Source organism: Orbicella franksi, chromosome 10 (assembly GCF_964199315.1).
Source record: "Orbicella franksi chromosome 10, jaOrbFran1.1, whole genome shotgun sequence".
Lineage (NCBI taxonomy): Eukaryota > Metazoa > Cnidaria > Anthozoa > Scleractinia > Merulinidae > Orbicella > Orbicella franksi.
The window spans coordinates 12612406-12627273 of record NC_138154.1 but is presented as its reverse complement, the minus strand read 5'-3'; the positions used below and the strand labels follow the sequence as shown (position 1 = coordinate 12627273).

Genomic DNA, 14868 nt, shown 5'->3' with positions numbered 1-14868 from the left:
TTTGTGTGAAAACAGAAATTTTTTTGCATGAGCGGTCGAGCGTTCTTCTTATTTCATTTGGTGGTTGCTATTTGCAGCTGACATGAAATTTCGTCGTGAAGGCTAACCTGCCTGTCACGTAATATCAGACATTTAACCCATCAAAATTCGAGTGTTGAATTGAACTTGATTTGAACGTAATATTTGCTACATATAGCTTACTACAAATTGAATGAAATGAAGTATCCATTCCCAGGGTAATGAACTCTAGGGTAACGAATTGTGTTATTTATGAATTCCTTCTTGCGCTATGAGGGAGAACGCTTGATCGGTTTTGAACTCAACCAAGGTAGCCTGGAAAGGTGTAACTACAAGCAGGGATGTAGGTTCGTGTCTGTGCTACACATCTCTTCGAGTTACATTATTTTCATGGTGGATACTCTCAACGGCCATAGTTCAGTGTCCACAAAGGAGCGCGAGCGAATTTCGTCAGCTATTGTAAAAGTCTATACGCATAAAATATGCAAACCTCATCGTTACAACTGGTACCTTGCACAGGAAAGTTTAGCCATGAGCAACGATACGCAAGGCAACTTTCAATAAGAAAAAATAAATGTTGTGGCCTATTTATGCCGTTGAGATCATTGATTTCTTAACAGACAGGATTAGCATAGAATTCTCTTGCTTTTTGCGCAGGCGTACCGCTGGCATAAGTGATTGGCCAGTGCCTAAGATTGTATTCACGGTATTAAACTCAGTGATTTAGAGGAATTGTTCGCCCTTGACTTGATAGCAAGGATCGATCCCACGTTACGTTCGTGCAACGCGGAGAAGACCGAGAGCAACAATATCCACCCAATAGGGTCCTAACAAAGCACAAGGCGTTTGAATTGTTGCACGACTTTGTGACTCAAGAAGAGAGGTAAACACTATAGCACATCCAATACTTGGACATTATTAAACTAGCAATAAAAAATTTTGATTGGCTGAACCATCTCAGCCGTCTCGACTTTCCTTAAAATCTTACAAAACATCCAAAAATTCCATGGAACCTTTAACTTTAAATCTTTGGAGGCATTTTAAGATTATCTTTAAGAGAATTACCTACGCTCTAATTGGGTTCATTGCTTCACAAAGGAGCTCCTATTATGGATTATAGCTCAATTATTGCTTAGTTGTTCTCTTAGGTGTATTGTTTGATTCTTCTGCCCTTTTTTCGCTTATCTATTCTAAGTTGGCGTTAGTTGAGTCCTAAAAATATGACATTTAGGCATAGCAGCCACCTAACTGCTGAAAAATAACAATGGTATTTTGACGTTAGTCAACAAAACAAGAAAGATATCTAGTCTATGGCACTCAACTTCGGATCCACAACAAGGCTTTCTTTGTAAACCAATTAGCCCATCCGGCCCTTTAGAGTTGGATTAGTTGCAACCTCCATTAAGAGTCAATTAGTGTTACCATAACATTTTAACCATGCGTCAACATGAACAAGATGACATCAATATTCGACTGCTGGATGTCCTTATTTCACGAACATATCACAATCAGAAAATATGTGGTACACTCAATGTGCTTAACTTCTTTCCTTCATTTCTGCAAAGGTGAGTTATTTTTCACGATACCATTGTAGAAGTTTTGTTCGCTTATAATTTTTCATTGCATGTGGTCGTTTTAAATTAATACTGTATAGAGTTTGTTAATTCGGTAGTGAATCTGTGAATACGAACTTTAGATTAATCAGCAATAAATCGACGCAGAATAACACTTTATTTAGAACACACCGCTAACGAAGTCTACCAACCTCTGATTTCGCAAGAATGATATACCGTAAAAAAATCCATTCGTTCTTCCGGTATAAACACTGTGGCGGCATGCGGTTGGCGCAACTCTCCAAAAACTCTTGCGAAGCAGAACTCTCACAAAGGCCAGGAGGTGAAACAAAGCTGACTTCATAGATATTAAACTCGCGTTTATTTTTCGGAATCTATACTAACGATTACATAATCAGGACTAGTTCTTTCAGTGACTGGAACAGCGTTTAGAAAAATGTTTCTTAGTGACTGAAATAGCGTCAGGAAACTGTTTCGCCATGCAAAATAAGAAAAATTACAAAAGATAGAGCTCCCTACCAGTTTACGACAGGACAGAGCACCTTGATCGTTGTACATGTTATAACAAAGGACTAGTATAAGATTTAGCCGTGTACAAGCATCTCTGCTGACTTGATAGCTATAGCCTATCTTTCATGGAGTACGATTTTGTCCACTGACATTACATAACTTCAATAAACTTGAATATTTAATCATCCACCTGGATCAGTGAGCTCAGACGAGGGTGTAATGAGACTCTCTTAGCCAGAGAATGCCTACACATACCGCATAGTGGCTAATGGACATAAAGATATCTAGTCTTCCTAGCACATTTTTGGTGTAGAAACTAAAAGATTTCCAAGCATTCAGTGCAGAACAAATAAAGCTCGCTTGGTTATCATCTGAACACCCTAGAACCAGGATTCGTTTTATTCTGAGGTCTGCCAGGAACAGTCTTCTCAAACAGGTCAAACCAGACCACTGGGCTCATTTCATTTTGTTAATCAGTCAAGTCATTATTCCAGACATTTCGTGCATGACTTGTTGATGTGTTTATTTTTTCGCTCGTACTTCTTTTTCCTATATGAAGTTGCCTTTTTACAACATTTTTGTCATTTAAATTTGCCAACCACTAAACCATAGCACTCTTTGTCAAACAGTCATTAATGACGTCAACTCGGGCATTTGTAGGCGCCTTCAGAAACTGCTGACATCATTCGTTCCGCTTAAAAAAAAAAACAGAAACATTTTCGCTTACAACTGCACCTCTATAATAGCAAAGAACGGAGCCCTGACTAAATACCTTTAATTCTCTCCTTTGCGAGTAACGCATGTTAAAGAGGAGACTAACTATTTTAATGCTAGCCTGAACACTAATCCTTTTTGGATGTTGTTATATAACTCATTGTGCTGTGCTGAGGGTTTAAGCAGTGCAGGGACTGATATTGATTAGGCATCTACCAACTATTTGACGTCCACTAATTCGTGGACACCAATTTGTGGTACTTCTTGTACCGTTTTTCCTTGGTAAGTCTACAATTTTCCTTTAATCTATATACTGGTAAACCCAACAATGTCCGAGAAGGGAGACCACATAGTGTTCTTGTACCACTGGTAACGCCTTGTGACGCCTTCACTTTTCACGTCAAATGTTTTGTCATGGTCAGTCGATCAAGAAAAAAAAGAAGTCTTACGCAGCATGTCAAGTGAGCACGAAGGTATGAATTGGGGCAGAGATACAAGAACACGACAACAAATGTGTACTCTGCAAATCATAGAAAACGTCGACACTCCCAATTTTGAAGTTTTACGCCAACAAGTTTTGCTTTCACCGAAGTTCAGGAGGAATCTTTTCCAGCGTACAAAGGCTAATTAACGCCAAAAACAATTGAAAGAAATAATTAAAGCAAATAACGAGGCAAAACGAAAAGCTCAACGTGATGTATTTTTTGCGTGTTCAGAATTTGTTTTCAGCCGAAATATAAATTACGTAATGCCCCAACATGAAATAGAATGCAATTGACAGGGCATCGTGTACGTTCAGATAAGGTCTAGGAGTGTTTTGGCGACAACCTCTTTCGATAATGGCCATTGACAGCCATCTCCTAGCTCTCAATTTTGTGTTTTTGGTTAAATCCAGCTCTTGAAGGGCTAAACATTTGCTCTCAAAGCTAGAACAAGTCCCAAAACCAAGCCGTTTGCAATAACTCCAGGGTTTACGGGATACAAATCTCGCAACTGTTTATCTATCTTGGATAGATCTGTAAACCGACTACACTCCATTTGCTTTCCAACCTCGCGAGTTCTTGATGATATACTGTAAGCGTTTCGTCGGTGCTCTTATGTGACTTGCATCTAAGTAATACAAAATGAAGCTCGTGTTTATAACTTTTTTTTGCTTCTAACGAGTTGCAAAAACACGAATGCAAAAACTGCAAAAACGCTCCCCGACAGTTTGTGCTCCCAGAGCATTTTCCGTTCTCCCAAGCTCTCACGGCCGTTACTATTAGATTATAAGCTCGAGATTTCTATCGCGTGATAGTTGACGAGGGCTGCGCCCTCGTCAACTATCACGCGCAGAAATCGAGAGCGAATAATCTAATTGTTTTAGTATAAATGTACTAGTCGTTCAAAACTTTATATAAATCCTCTTCACAGACACTTCGAAAACGCCGAGAAGCGGCAGTCATTTTGTTAACAAGAGTACACTGCTACGCTACTCACTGTCTATCACAGAATAGATAGTGAGTAGCGTAGCCAATCAGAGAACGGCATTCGTGATAGAACGCTAGAAGATTTATACTAAAACTCAATAGAAACATACACATCGTGTTCCCTGTAAGTTTAGAGAACAGATTGCTATTCTACAACACGTTGAAAGAATTCTTATGCTATCTTACTAAACCTTTGGCAAAATCTCTCAGGATTTGTAAAGGCTACGTCAATTTGAAAAACCTGTCCTGGGGAAATAGAACGACGTGGTAACCTAGAAAGTTTGGAAATGTCAGGATACGTGGATCAACTGACAGAAACTTTAAAAATCTCTGTAACACGAATATCGGAAGTTTTTCGTCCTGCGGAGAAGGATTTGTGCTTGTATATTTTGCACAAAAAAGTTATTTATAGTGAGTAGTGTATACCCAATTATATAATAACCCAAGTTATCCGCACATTTTGATTGGTTCTCGCCCGTGAACTATTAGAGAACAGACGCACGATTGACGTCATCTTTTCAAGGTTTTTCCCTGTGTTTAAAATGGCGGAAGTCTTGAGAAGTTAGATAATATTTTACGTGACTGGGGAAAGATAAGGTACAAAAAAGTCTTGACGAGGCATTGGACAGGTTCGAGAGTGTGGAAGAAGAAAGAAAAAGCGGTTTCTTTTCTACAAAATGACTCAGAAAAAATATTTGAGCAGTCTCAGTCGGCAGTCGAGCGAGACTAAACCAAACACAAAATTGGTCTTAAAATTACTTTAAGGTAACAAACCATTGCTTTGCCTCGAATTTAACAAACCAATAAGCAAAATGTTTATGTCATTAATTTATTTAAAAAATTCAACTTTTCTCAATCTCAAAGTGATTATTGACACACTTTGATTCCAGGAATTAAACATCAAAACATCATCAATTTAAATAAACACGCAGGCTTAAGTTTAACCTTGTTTTCCGACGCAAATTTTCCAGTCCGTTTCAGGGCACAGTAGCGAGAAAACGAGAGCTCACTACCGCTCACGGCCAACTGTATCCCAACTATAAGGTGTCTCCGTCACTATATCAAACTGATTTAAGAATCACCCACCACAGAGGACAGATATTTCCACCGTCACTAACGCTCCTTTCATTCAAAACTCGAGTCGAATGGCCTCCAGTGTTGACCGCAACCGCAAGTTTTCCGAGCGTATACAATATTCAAGACAACATCCAAGCTTTTCGACTCACAGGGCTGCTCTGATGACAAAAGTTGACTTGACTTTTCAGCATTTTCTTTAAGATTTGTAGATTTTGCAGTTCAATTCTGCTTTGGCGGTAAGTTTTCAATCCACGAGAAGCGATTTTCGACTCAAGTTTGACAGGGGCGTGATTTTCCTGGGCCAATCACAATTCTTTGCTGCGCATAGCGACCAATGAGATTGCTTCATTTTGTATAAACAATAGATTACGTCAAATGGTTTTCGCGTTCGCCAAAGTAGGCAAAGGCCGGCTTTCGAGTTACGTTGAAAGATTTTAAAACAAAAAAGGCTTTTCTGTTGTTTCTTTATTAAATAAACAAATAGATTCCACGTTGCCGTGCATCTGTTCAGTAATAGATCACAGACGACGTCAAAATGTGGTAAGAACATCAGTGACACACTCGGCTATCGCCTCGTGTGCCACTTATTTGCTCTTACCACATTTTGACATCATCTGTGATCTATTACCTAACAGACGTACCGCAACATGGAATCTTTTTGTTAAATAGAGTACAGCATTAGTCGTATCTATAACAAAATTCTTGATCGGCATTGTTTCTTTGTACGCCTATTTGTCACGTAATGGGCACGCGATCACGTCGGTGTCCAATTACAGGTATCCAATTTTAACTTTTTGTAACTGGATACCCAAGTCTTTCGCACGTCAATTACGCGCGCTTTAATGGCTTCCTCAGCAATGTTCAAAACTTATGAAAAGCGCCACAGAAGTTTCGCTCAAAGGAAGTTCTCAAAAGACATCTTTAATTCCGCAATTTGTACGCTCGTTATTTGAAATCGCTCTCGCGCTTCGCGCTCGTCCAATTTTGAATTACTCGCGAGATTGCTCCCTGAATTGTACTCCGCTCGGTCTAACTACTATTACTTAGTATTCTTGAGAATTAATTGATTATCTAATAATATTTTTAAATCTTCCTCAAAACATTATTGAAACCAGAAAACGTTTACATCTTGTGGACGAACTCCAGGCACTGTACCATAATGGCTGATAGTATACGAGTAGCTCAACTAATCAGATTGCAGCATTTGCATTAGTATACAAGTACAATTCTACTAGTCCTTGTTATTTATTGCTAACTCGACGACACATCGGTTCCTTTTATCAGAATAAAACAGTATGACGCGCATGTAGAAATAACTGGAAACCACTTCAAAAACGGACCAAAACATGGAAAACGTATCAAAGAAAAACAACCCAAGAGAAACGGCAAGTTGGCTGTCAATCATGTTTTTCTGGTGGATGAATGACGTGTTGACACTCGGAAGTAAACGGCCACTGACAGATGAGGATTTGTTTCCGCTTCTTGATGATTACAAAGCCGAGGTACTTGTAGAAAAAGCTGAGAGGTGTTGGTTCGATGAACTCAAAAGGAGTCAATTAAAAAATACGAAACCACGTTTATGGAAGGCAATGGTCGGACTTATTTCCTGGAGATCGCGTTTTGTGATGATAATTTTCTTAACACTTCGGTGTGTAAGTTTTGTCTGCTTGCCAGTATGTCTTTGGCTTGTGTTGAAGACGTTAAATGATGGGCCAAATATGGACATGAAGTGGGCGTTCATCTACGTGGCACTTTTGGGGATAACAAGCGTGATACAAGGTGCATCCACACAACACTACAATTACACAACCGAACTTTGGGGGTTGAAGCTGAAAGTGGCATTAATTGGACTCGTGTACAAGAAGGTAGTGCAACTTGAATTGTAACTGTAAAAAGTCTGAAAGTTGGGCAGGGGAGGGTAATTCAAGAGGGGTTAGTATTACTCACTCCCCTGTGGGACATAAGGCAACAACAATCCCTCTCTTTCTTCCCTTTTTTTGCGCGAGATGTATTGCTTCATCCCAAGTGAGTTTTACGTAGCTGAGCTCAGAAATGAAAGTTCGGTCCCAGTTGGTTTTTAGCCGACCAGGTTTCCTTTGGTCAGGATGTGTCCATCATTAGGTGACCTTTGGAATACGAGCTTGATCCATTCTTAGTACGTGGCCCAGCGACCGGATTCGCTTGCGCGTTTGATTTCCATGGCAATACTCTGGTAATCAGTTTTTCTGCAAAGCTCCTTATTTGAGATAATATTTGGCCAGAAGATGCGCCCTTTTTGAGATAAGAGACAGTTACTGCCCAGAATTTATCAGCCTTTTTACAGGCTGCGACAGTCTTCCTAGATCCCCGCTTTTTTGTTTTGCTTTGCTTTGGCCTAAGGACATATTTCCACAGGTAAAAAAACTAATATTCGTTAGAATTCACTCTTAGCCATCAACGTTGTACAGTTGTTTAGACTCTCCTTATGGAAAGGCGAAAAATAAGCCACCGCCAAGTCTTAACTACCATTTTTCTTCACATTTTAGGTTCTTTCTCTAAATCGTTACAGCCTGGAAGCAACAATGTCTGGAAATACGATCAACCTAGTCTCCAATGACGCTCAAAAAATTGAGAAGAGCTTGAACCAAGTGGGTTATATGCTATCTGCACCGCTGGAACTCGTAATCGGCTTGATAATCCTGTGGTACTTGATTGGTTGGGAGGCTCTTATTGGTGCAGTCATATTTTTCGTTTTAGTTGCCTTTCAAATGTTAATGGCAAAAAAAGCTGCTAAGCTCAGGAAGATGGCGGCCGCTTTTACAGACAAACGGCTCGTGGTAATGAATGAAATCATCACCGGGATACGAGCAGTGAAGATGTATGCTTGGGAGTGGAAATTCAGAGACGCTGTGTGCGAGATTCGCAGGTAAATAAAACACTTGACTAAAAGGTAGCTTTGTAATATTTTTGTGATACATCACTGAAGCCAAATTTGATGTGTGCACCCCTGACAAGACAGGACAGCACCAGGGAGTAAAAATGTTCCCTAACACCCTCTTTCTGCGCGGCTTTGTTCGAGTGCATATGAGGCCTAATTAAGTATAACTCGAAAAACGAGTTGGATCGCGTTGAAATGCTTATATTTATTGCTTCCGAGCCAATGATTACATAACGTCTCGTTTACCTGTGCTCTAAAAAAGAATGGGCTAAACTTATCAACAACAGTAGCTTCAACAAGAGAACCAAATTGAAAGAAGTGCGCGTCAGTTTCTATCAGGATGGAGATTTTGTAAAGATAAGTTAGATTTGCGAGCTCTCGAGGTAGTGATGATCAACTATAATGATCCAAGTGACTAAATTTATTTTTGTTTCTTTCAGAAAAGAGATGGCTCTTCTTCGTTTGAAAGGTATCATTGTCTCAATGGTGGTTGTTTTATTTTTCACAACACTTCCCATCGCCGCTCTGATTTCAGTAGCCACGCTGATTTTGACAGGAACTCACTTATCATCAGCCTCGATATTCACTCTTCTGTTAGGCTTAGTGACGCTAAGGACAACATTTTGCTACAATTTGAGTATAGCCGTGCACAAAGTGGCAGATGCCAAAGTGGCGATTGACAGAACGCAGATTTTTCTTAATGGCGAAGTATCAAAGTTTGAAGAGCCCGAAAAACACAACACGTGTGCTAAGCCTTTAACAAGACAATTGAATCTTGACGCTAGCCTTGCAGTCCCATTTGAAAATAGCGAGAAAAAGGAAGTCGTCAAATTGACTAACTACGTGATACGAGACGAGTTTCCGACACTCAAAAGCACTGACACGAATACTTCGAGTAATTTTTGTAACTTTCTGTCACATCCCTTTACGGATCAACTATTCTCAGACACAAGAAAGCCTTATCTGTTAATTTCTGATGCATCGTGTTCATGGAATCAAGATAACCGCGCCAAAACCTTAAACAACATCACCTTAAACGTCGGATGTAACGATAACATGTTAGCGATAACAGGTGCAGTAGGAAGTGGAAAATCCTCTCTGCTAACAGCCATTCTTGAAGAACTACCTCTATGTGCAGGACACGTATCGTTTTATGGAAAAGTAGCCTACGTTCCTCAAATCCCCTGGGTGTTTTCTGGGACTATAAGGGAGAACATCTTGTTTGGTCTGCCATTCAACCAGGAAAAGTTTCTAAATGTTGTTCACGTGTGTGGTTTGACGAAAGACTTGGCCGTCTTCAGCAATGGAGACATGACGGAAATTGGACAGCGTGGAGTTACTCTCAGTGGAGGTCAGAAAGCGCGTGTGGGTTTAGCTCGCGCAGTGTATTCAGACGCTGATATTTACCTGCTGGATGATCCCTTGAGTGCGGTTGATATTAAGGTGGGAAGAAGACTTTTTGACGCCTGTATAGTCGGCCATTTATCGGGTCGCATTCGTTTGCTTGTTACCCACCAGTTGCAGTATTTGAAAGACGTCCACGACATTGCTGTGATGGAAAACGGTTCAATCGTTCATCAGGGAGGTTATATGGAGCTTAAAGAAAAGGGAGTACTTTCACAAATTTTGGAATTGTCTGAGCCCGTTGAAGATCAGTCTATGCTTGAGGATAGACTTGATGAGCATAGTGATACAGTGGTTTCAAAAAGGGTGATTCATACACCTTCAATCCCTCTAGCCCCGGTTATAAAACACACTGAAGGTGAACACAACGCAGCTTTTGAAGGTGACCTACAGTTGCCAGAACTACCGCAGGGTGAAAACGGTCACGATGTTAATATGAACGATGAACTGAACGTTCAAACTACCAACTTTCCTGTCCTCTCAAGCACGTCTTGGTCCAAAGATGATGAACACGGGACAGTCCTTGATCTGAAGGAAGAGGAGGAAAGTAAAACAGCTGGAACTGTTGACTGGAGACTCTACTGGAATTTCTTTAGGGAAGGACTGCCAGTTCCAATGATAATCACCCTTGTCATTTTATTGATATTGGCACAAGGTGAGCTTCCTCAATTTTGTTGGCCTTGTTGGCCTTTTCTCTATATACTCTGACTCCTTAGTTATATTTCTCATTCATGTCATTCAACTTTAGCTAGCAACAACTAACGTAATTCGTGTTCTGGAGCCCAAATGTCTAAGAATGATGGCGATTGTCCAAACTTCTGAGCTAAACAAATTCGCGTGTAGAACAGAGAGAGCCTACTTCACTAAAAACAACCCCTGTAGATGGGTAACATCACAAGTGCACCTTTTCTTCGCAAACTAAGAAGCAAATTGGCCGATAACTAATCGACTAACGTCATTCCCATTTCAGTTTGCCTCATAGCTCCAAACTGGTGGTTGGCCAGAATGGCAGAGATGTCACATGAGCAACAAAAAGCACCCATCATTCAAGCTATTCACGCCACTCTGGTAGCGGTGTCCATCGTTGTCATGGCAGTGTCGTCTTTCTTTTTCACTTACACCCTCCTGAAAGCAGCTGAGAACCTTCACAACAAAATGACGCTGTCGACTATCAAAGCACCTGTGTTGTTTTTTGACACAAACCCAGCAGGGCGAATCCAGAATCGCTTTTCCAAAGATGTTGGTTGCATGGACGATGTGCTGCCACTGATATTTCTTCACGCTTGTATATCTTGCCTCTTCGCGATCTGTGTCACAATCGTTCCCGCTGTGGTGAACTACTGGCTTTTCTTGGCTCTTCTTCCATTTGTTATGTTATTTAGTTATTTTGCACGCTATTATCTGAAGTCTTCCAGAGAACTCAAGAGGATTGAGGCCATCAAATGCAGTCCTGTGTACTCACACATCACAGAAACAGCAAAAGGACTCGAAATAGTTCACACTTCAAACATGAACAGGACATTTCTGGACAGGCTTGAGAGGTATGTCGCTCTCCAAGGTTTTCATGTGAAGCAAACGTATCCTTGCCACAATTTTTATACCACTGGAAACCACTCGTTTTGACTAGCCTTGTTCTCGTTTGGTGAGGATTAACTCTGCGGTCTGAAATCAAATTGACTCCTCCTCAACAACTCTCCTTGTAGATTATAAGCTAAAAAGAAATCAAAACCAATTTTTACTAGGTCCTCCTTGTACCCCAAACGTCAGGCGGAATACGCCTCTTCCCGAACGGACCTCTTTTCGTAATATGCTTCAGCGTCATGTCAGGCGATTTTTGAGTCACGGTTTTTATTTTAGCGAAAAGAGCACCAAAAAGGTACCGTAACCAAATTCGGCCACAAATCCGGTGATTTCAGGCAAATGACAGAAGAAAAAAAAATTCACAATTCTTTACCAAGGTCCAAAGATCTGGAATTCCCTTCCTGTTATAATCACTTCTTTGTCAAGTTTTCCCAATTTTAAGAAAAAACTGCTAGAGTTTCTAGTAGAATAATTGCTGAACTGGCAAAGCCGCACACTGCAGCACTATCTATGTAACCGTATTGTTACGTACGAGGTGGCCTCAACTAAAAGCCTGAAGGTTTCTCGAGGTCACCTCGCCATACATTGAAATATTTATAAATTATAACTATTGTTTTAGGTAAAAAGGCAAATAAACAGAATGAACAATGAACAGAAAAGGCTTTTGATATGCTAATTGCGAAGTAGGTACAGTCTCAGAAATTATTGCTCTTCTCGATGGCTATTATCTCTCCTTGTCATTCTTCTATGTGGCTTTGCCGCGCAAGTTAGGTTCCATTAATTTCTCGCAAAATTTAATGTTTCATTTGATTTTTTTCAGATATCAGGACGAAAACACGCAAGCTTTCTTTATGGTGGTGTCCTGTAGTCGTTGGTTTGGTTTGCGTCTCGATTTGCTCTCTAGTGTGTTCATTACGATTGTGGCAGTGACCGCCATTTTGATTACTGAAAATTCTGGTGAGTTTATGCACTTATATTGCTCTATATAAATGTGGCCATGTCGTACTGAGAGTGCTATCTACCTCGTCTTCTCTCTTAACAGAAGCCATGCCCTGCCTATTAAAGCCGTTTAAGACAGTGCAAGTGAACTAAGCGAGTCAAACAAAGCTAAAGTAGAGGTCGAGTTGATCCCGGCCCAAGCTGGACGTTGCAGCACTAATTTAGAAAACCCTTACATGTACCCCTGAGACTTTACCCAACTGACCTCTTTATGTCTTTACCACGGACTAAATTAGCCAATCATTTCCATAAGAACATGAAAAGTGGGCAAACCGGTCATTTAGTTCTATATTTCAGCGAAAAAGTGGCCTTTACGTGTCATTTTACACCTCTAATGTTATTTATTGTAGTTTTCCTCAGCAAAAAGTTCCGTTATGCACGTATATTATTCATGGTGTGTTCATATACAATTTTATTGCCCTTGTTGTCCACAGCATTAGCTGGACTTGCTCTTACCTACGCACTGCAAACATTAAACATTACTCAACATGGCGTACGATTAGCGTCAGAAGTGGAAAATTTGATGACGTCAGTGGAACGTGTCATGTCGTACACCAAACTGGATCCAGAGGTCGGCTACAACACTGAAACCCGCCCTCCAGTGTCCTGGCCTAATGAAGGAAGTTTGACGATAAAGGACCTTTCTTTAGTTTACTTCAAAGGAGGGCCTCGCGTCTTAAGGAACATTAACGTTCATGTTTCTAGTAAGGAGAAGGTGGGAGTTGTTGGTCGTACCGGCGCTGGAAAGTCATCTTTGGTATCCGCTTTGTTCCGTATGCCAGATCCTTTAGGAAAGGTAAATGAATCGTTGCTGAACGCAGGGTTTTTTTTAAATTCTTGGAACAAAATGAAGGGGTATTCGTTGGAGCAGGGGATCAAAGAAAATCAAAGAGCGGAGTAAAGGGGGAGGAGGAGCCGAAAGATCGCTCGTAACCATAATTAATGTCAATAACCAACAGAAGCGAACATGTTCAATTTTATCCCTTAATGGGAAAAGAATGCGTAACTACGCGCGCGAGGGATGTTTATGTGGTGGCTTGAAAATGTACAATTTTAGATGGTGTTTAACCCCCAACAAGACGTAAGCTAAATTGACGAACAATGGATTTCTTAGCCATTTTTCCACTTTTAAGGCGTTGAGGTATATGAATTTCAATTAAGTATGGAACTATCCTTTGTTCAGTCCGGAGTAACATACTGTTAGTATGTAATTATAAATTTAATCCCTTTATCGACGATTGCCTACTGGGCCCGCATTTAATGGAAAATAATCATTATGTGACTTTTCGATCCTTAGGTGTTTATCGATGGAATTGATATTGAGTCTATCGATCTCCAGGAAGCCCGTAAGTCCATGGCTGTTATAACCCAGGATCCGGTACTATTTGGAGGTACATTGAAACGGAACTTGGACCCGTTCTCACAATACACGGATGAGGACCTTTGGACCGGGCTGAGGGAAGTACAGTTTAAGACTCTCGTGGAAAACCTACCAGGGAAACTCGAATTCAAGCTGAAAGAGTGTGGAACAAACTTAAGCGTTGGTGAGAGGCAGTTGGTGTGCTTGGCTCGTGCACTGGTCCAGAAGAGCAAGATCATCATCATGGATGAAGCCACCGCTAATGTGGATTTCAAGACTGACTGTCTGATCCAGGAGGTCATTCGTGACAAGTTTAAGGATTCCACAGTCATTACTATTGCTCATCGACTGAACACCATTCTGGATTACGACAAGGTGCTGGTTCTTGATGGTGGACAAGTGATGGAGTTTGACAAACCTGAAGTGTTGATAACAAAGGGTGGACTATTTGCTGAGATGATCAGAAGTCAGAACGAAAGCACAAAAGATTACACGTGATATAGTAAGCCAAGATTTAACGCCAGGATATTTCCAGCATTAATTGTCGTAAAACCCTTGTAATTTGAAAATATGTGAGTCTGGCGGAATGGAACACTATCTACCTTTTCTAACTCTTGTAAATATAATAAGGGATAGCAGAAGTTATCTCGGTGTCCATGCAGTCCTCTTTGCATGTATATATTGGCAACGCATACAAGCACAAATCTTTTCTTGTTTTTTTCTGTAAAATTTGTTTCAATTTTGTCGAAGATTAAGGACCGCTACACAAAACGTATAAAATTTACTGCTGACTAACGAAACGAACCTTTTAAAGTGGTGCTCTACAAAACTGCCAGATTTTTTATAAAAGAGGTCGTTGTGTCTAGTTCTCACCTGAAAACTATAACTACAATCGTGGACAAAAGTCCTTGGGACACTTATGTAATTTAATGAATTATCTGTGTTTTACTACTGAAGTTTGAAAAAAGCGCTGCGTTCCTTTTAAAAACGCGTTGCTCTTCCCCCTTCCCACCCAATACAATGTTGAAAATCAGAGGAAACTGCAGGTAGTAGTTTTCAACATTGTGTGTGTGTGTTTGGGGGGGGGGGGGGTGGGGGGTGGGGGCGAGGTTAGGCAGAAGAAGTTGTATTTGCGTCTGGCGTGTGCCCAAATGCACCAAAAGTTCAAATTTGTCCCAAAACTTTTGTCCCTGATTGTAGTACGACAATTCTTGAAAACTTAAGGTTACGAAGTCTTCAATTTCC

General features: G+C 40.5%; 1 protein-coding gene across 1 annotated transcript; it reads left to right on the top strand.

The window, feature by feature from the left end:
- The first annotated feature begins 6639 nt into the window (after nt 1-6639).
- On the top strand, nt 6640-14626 carry LOC145500441 (ATP-binding cassette sub-family C member 4-like). Its single transcript, XM_081479957.1, has 7 exons — nt 6640-7227; nt 7888-8267; nt 8720-10338; nt 10654-11224; nt 12085-12221; nt 12698-13059; nt 13561-14626. The coding sequence occupies exons 1-7, from the start codon at nt 6709-6711 to the stop codon at nt 14119-14121; spliced, it is 4149 nt and encodes a 1382-aa protein (XP_081336083.1). The 5' UTR covers nt 6640-6708; the 3' UTR covers nt 14122-14626.
- The last annotated feature ends 242 nt before the right edge of the window (nt 14627-14868 follow it).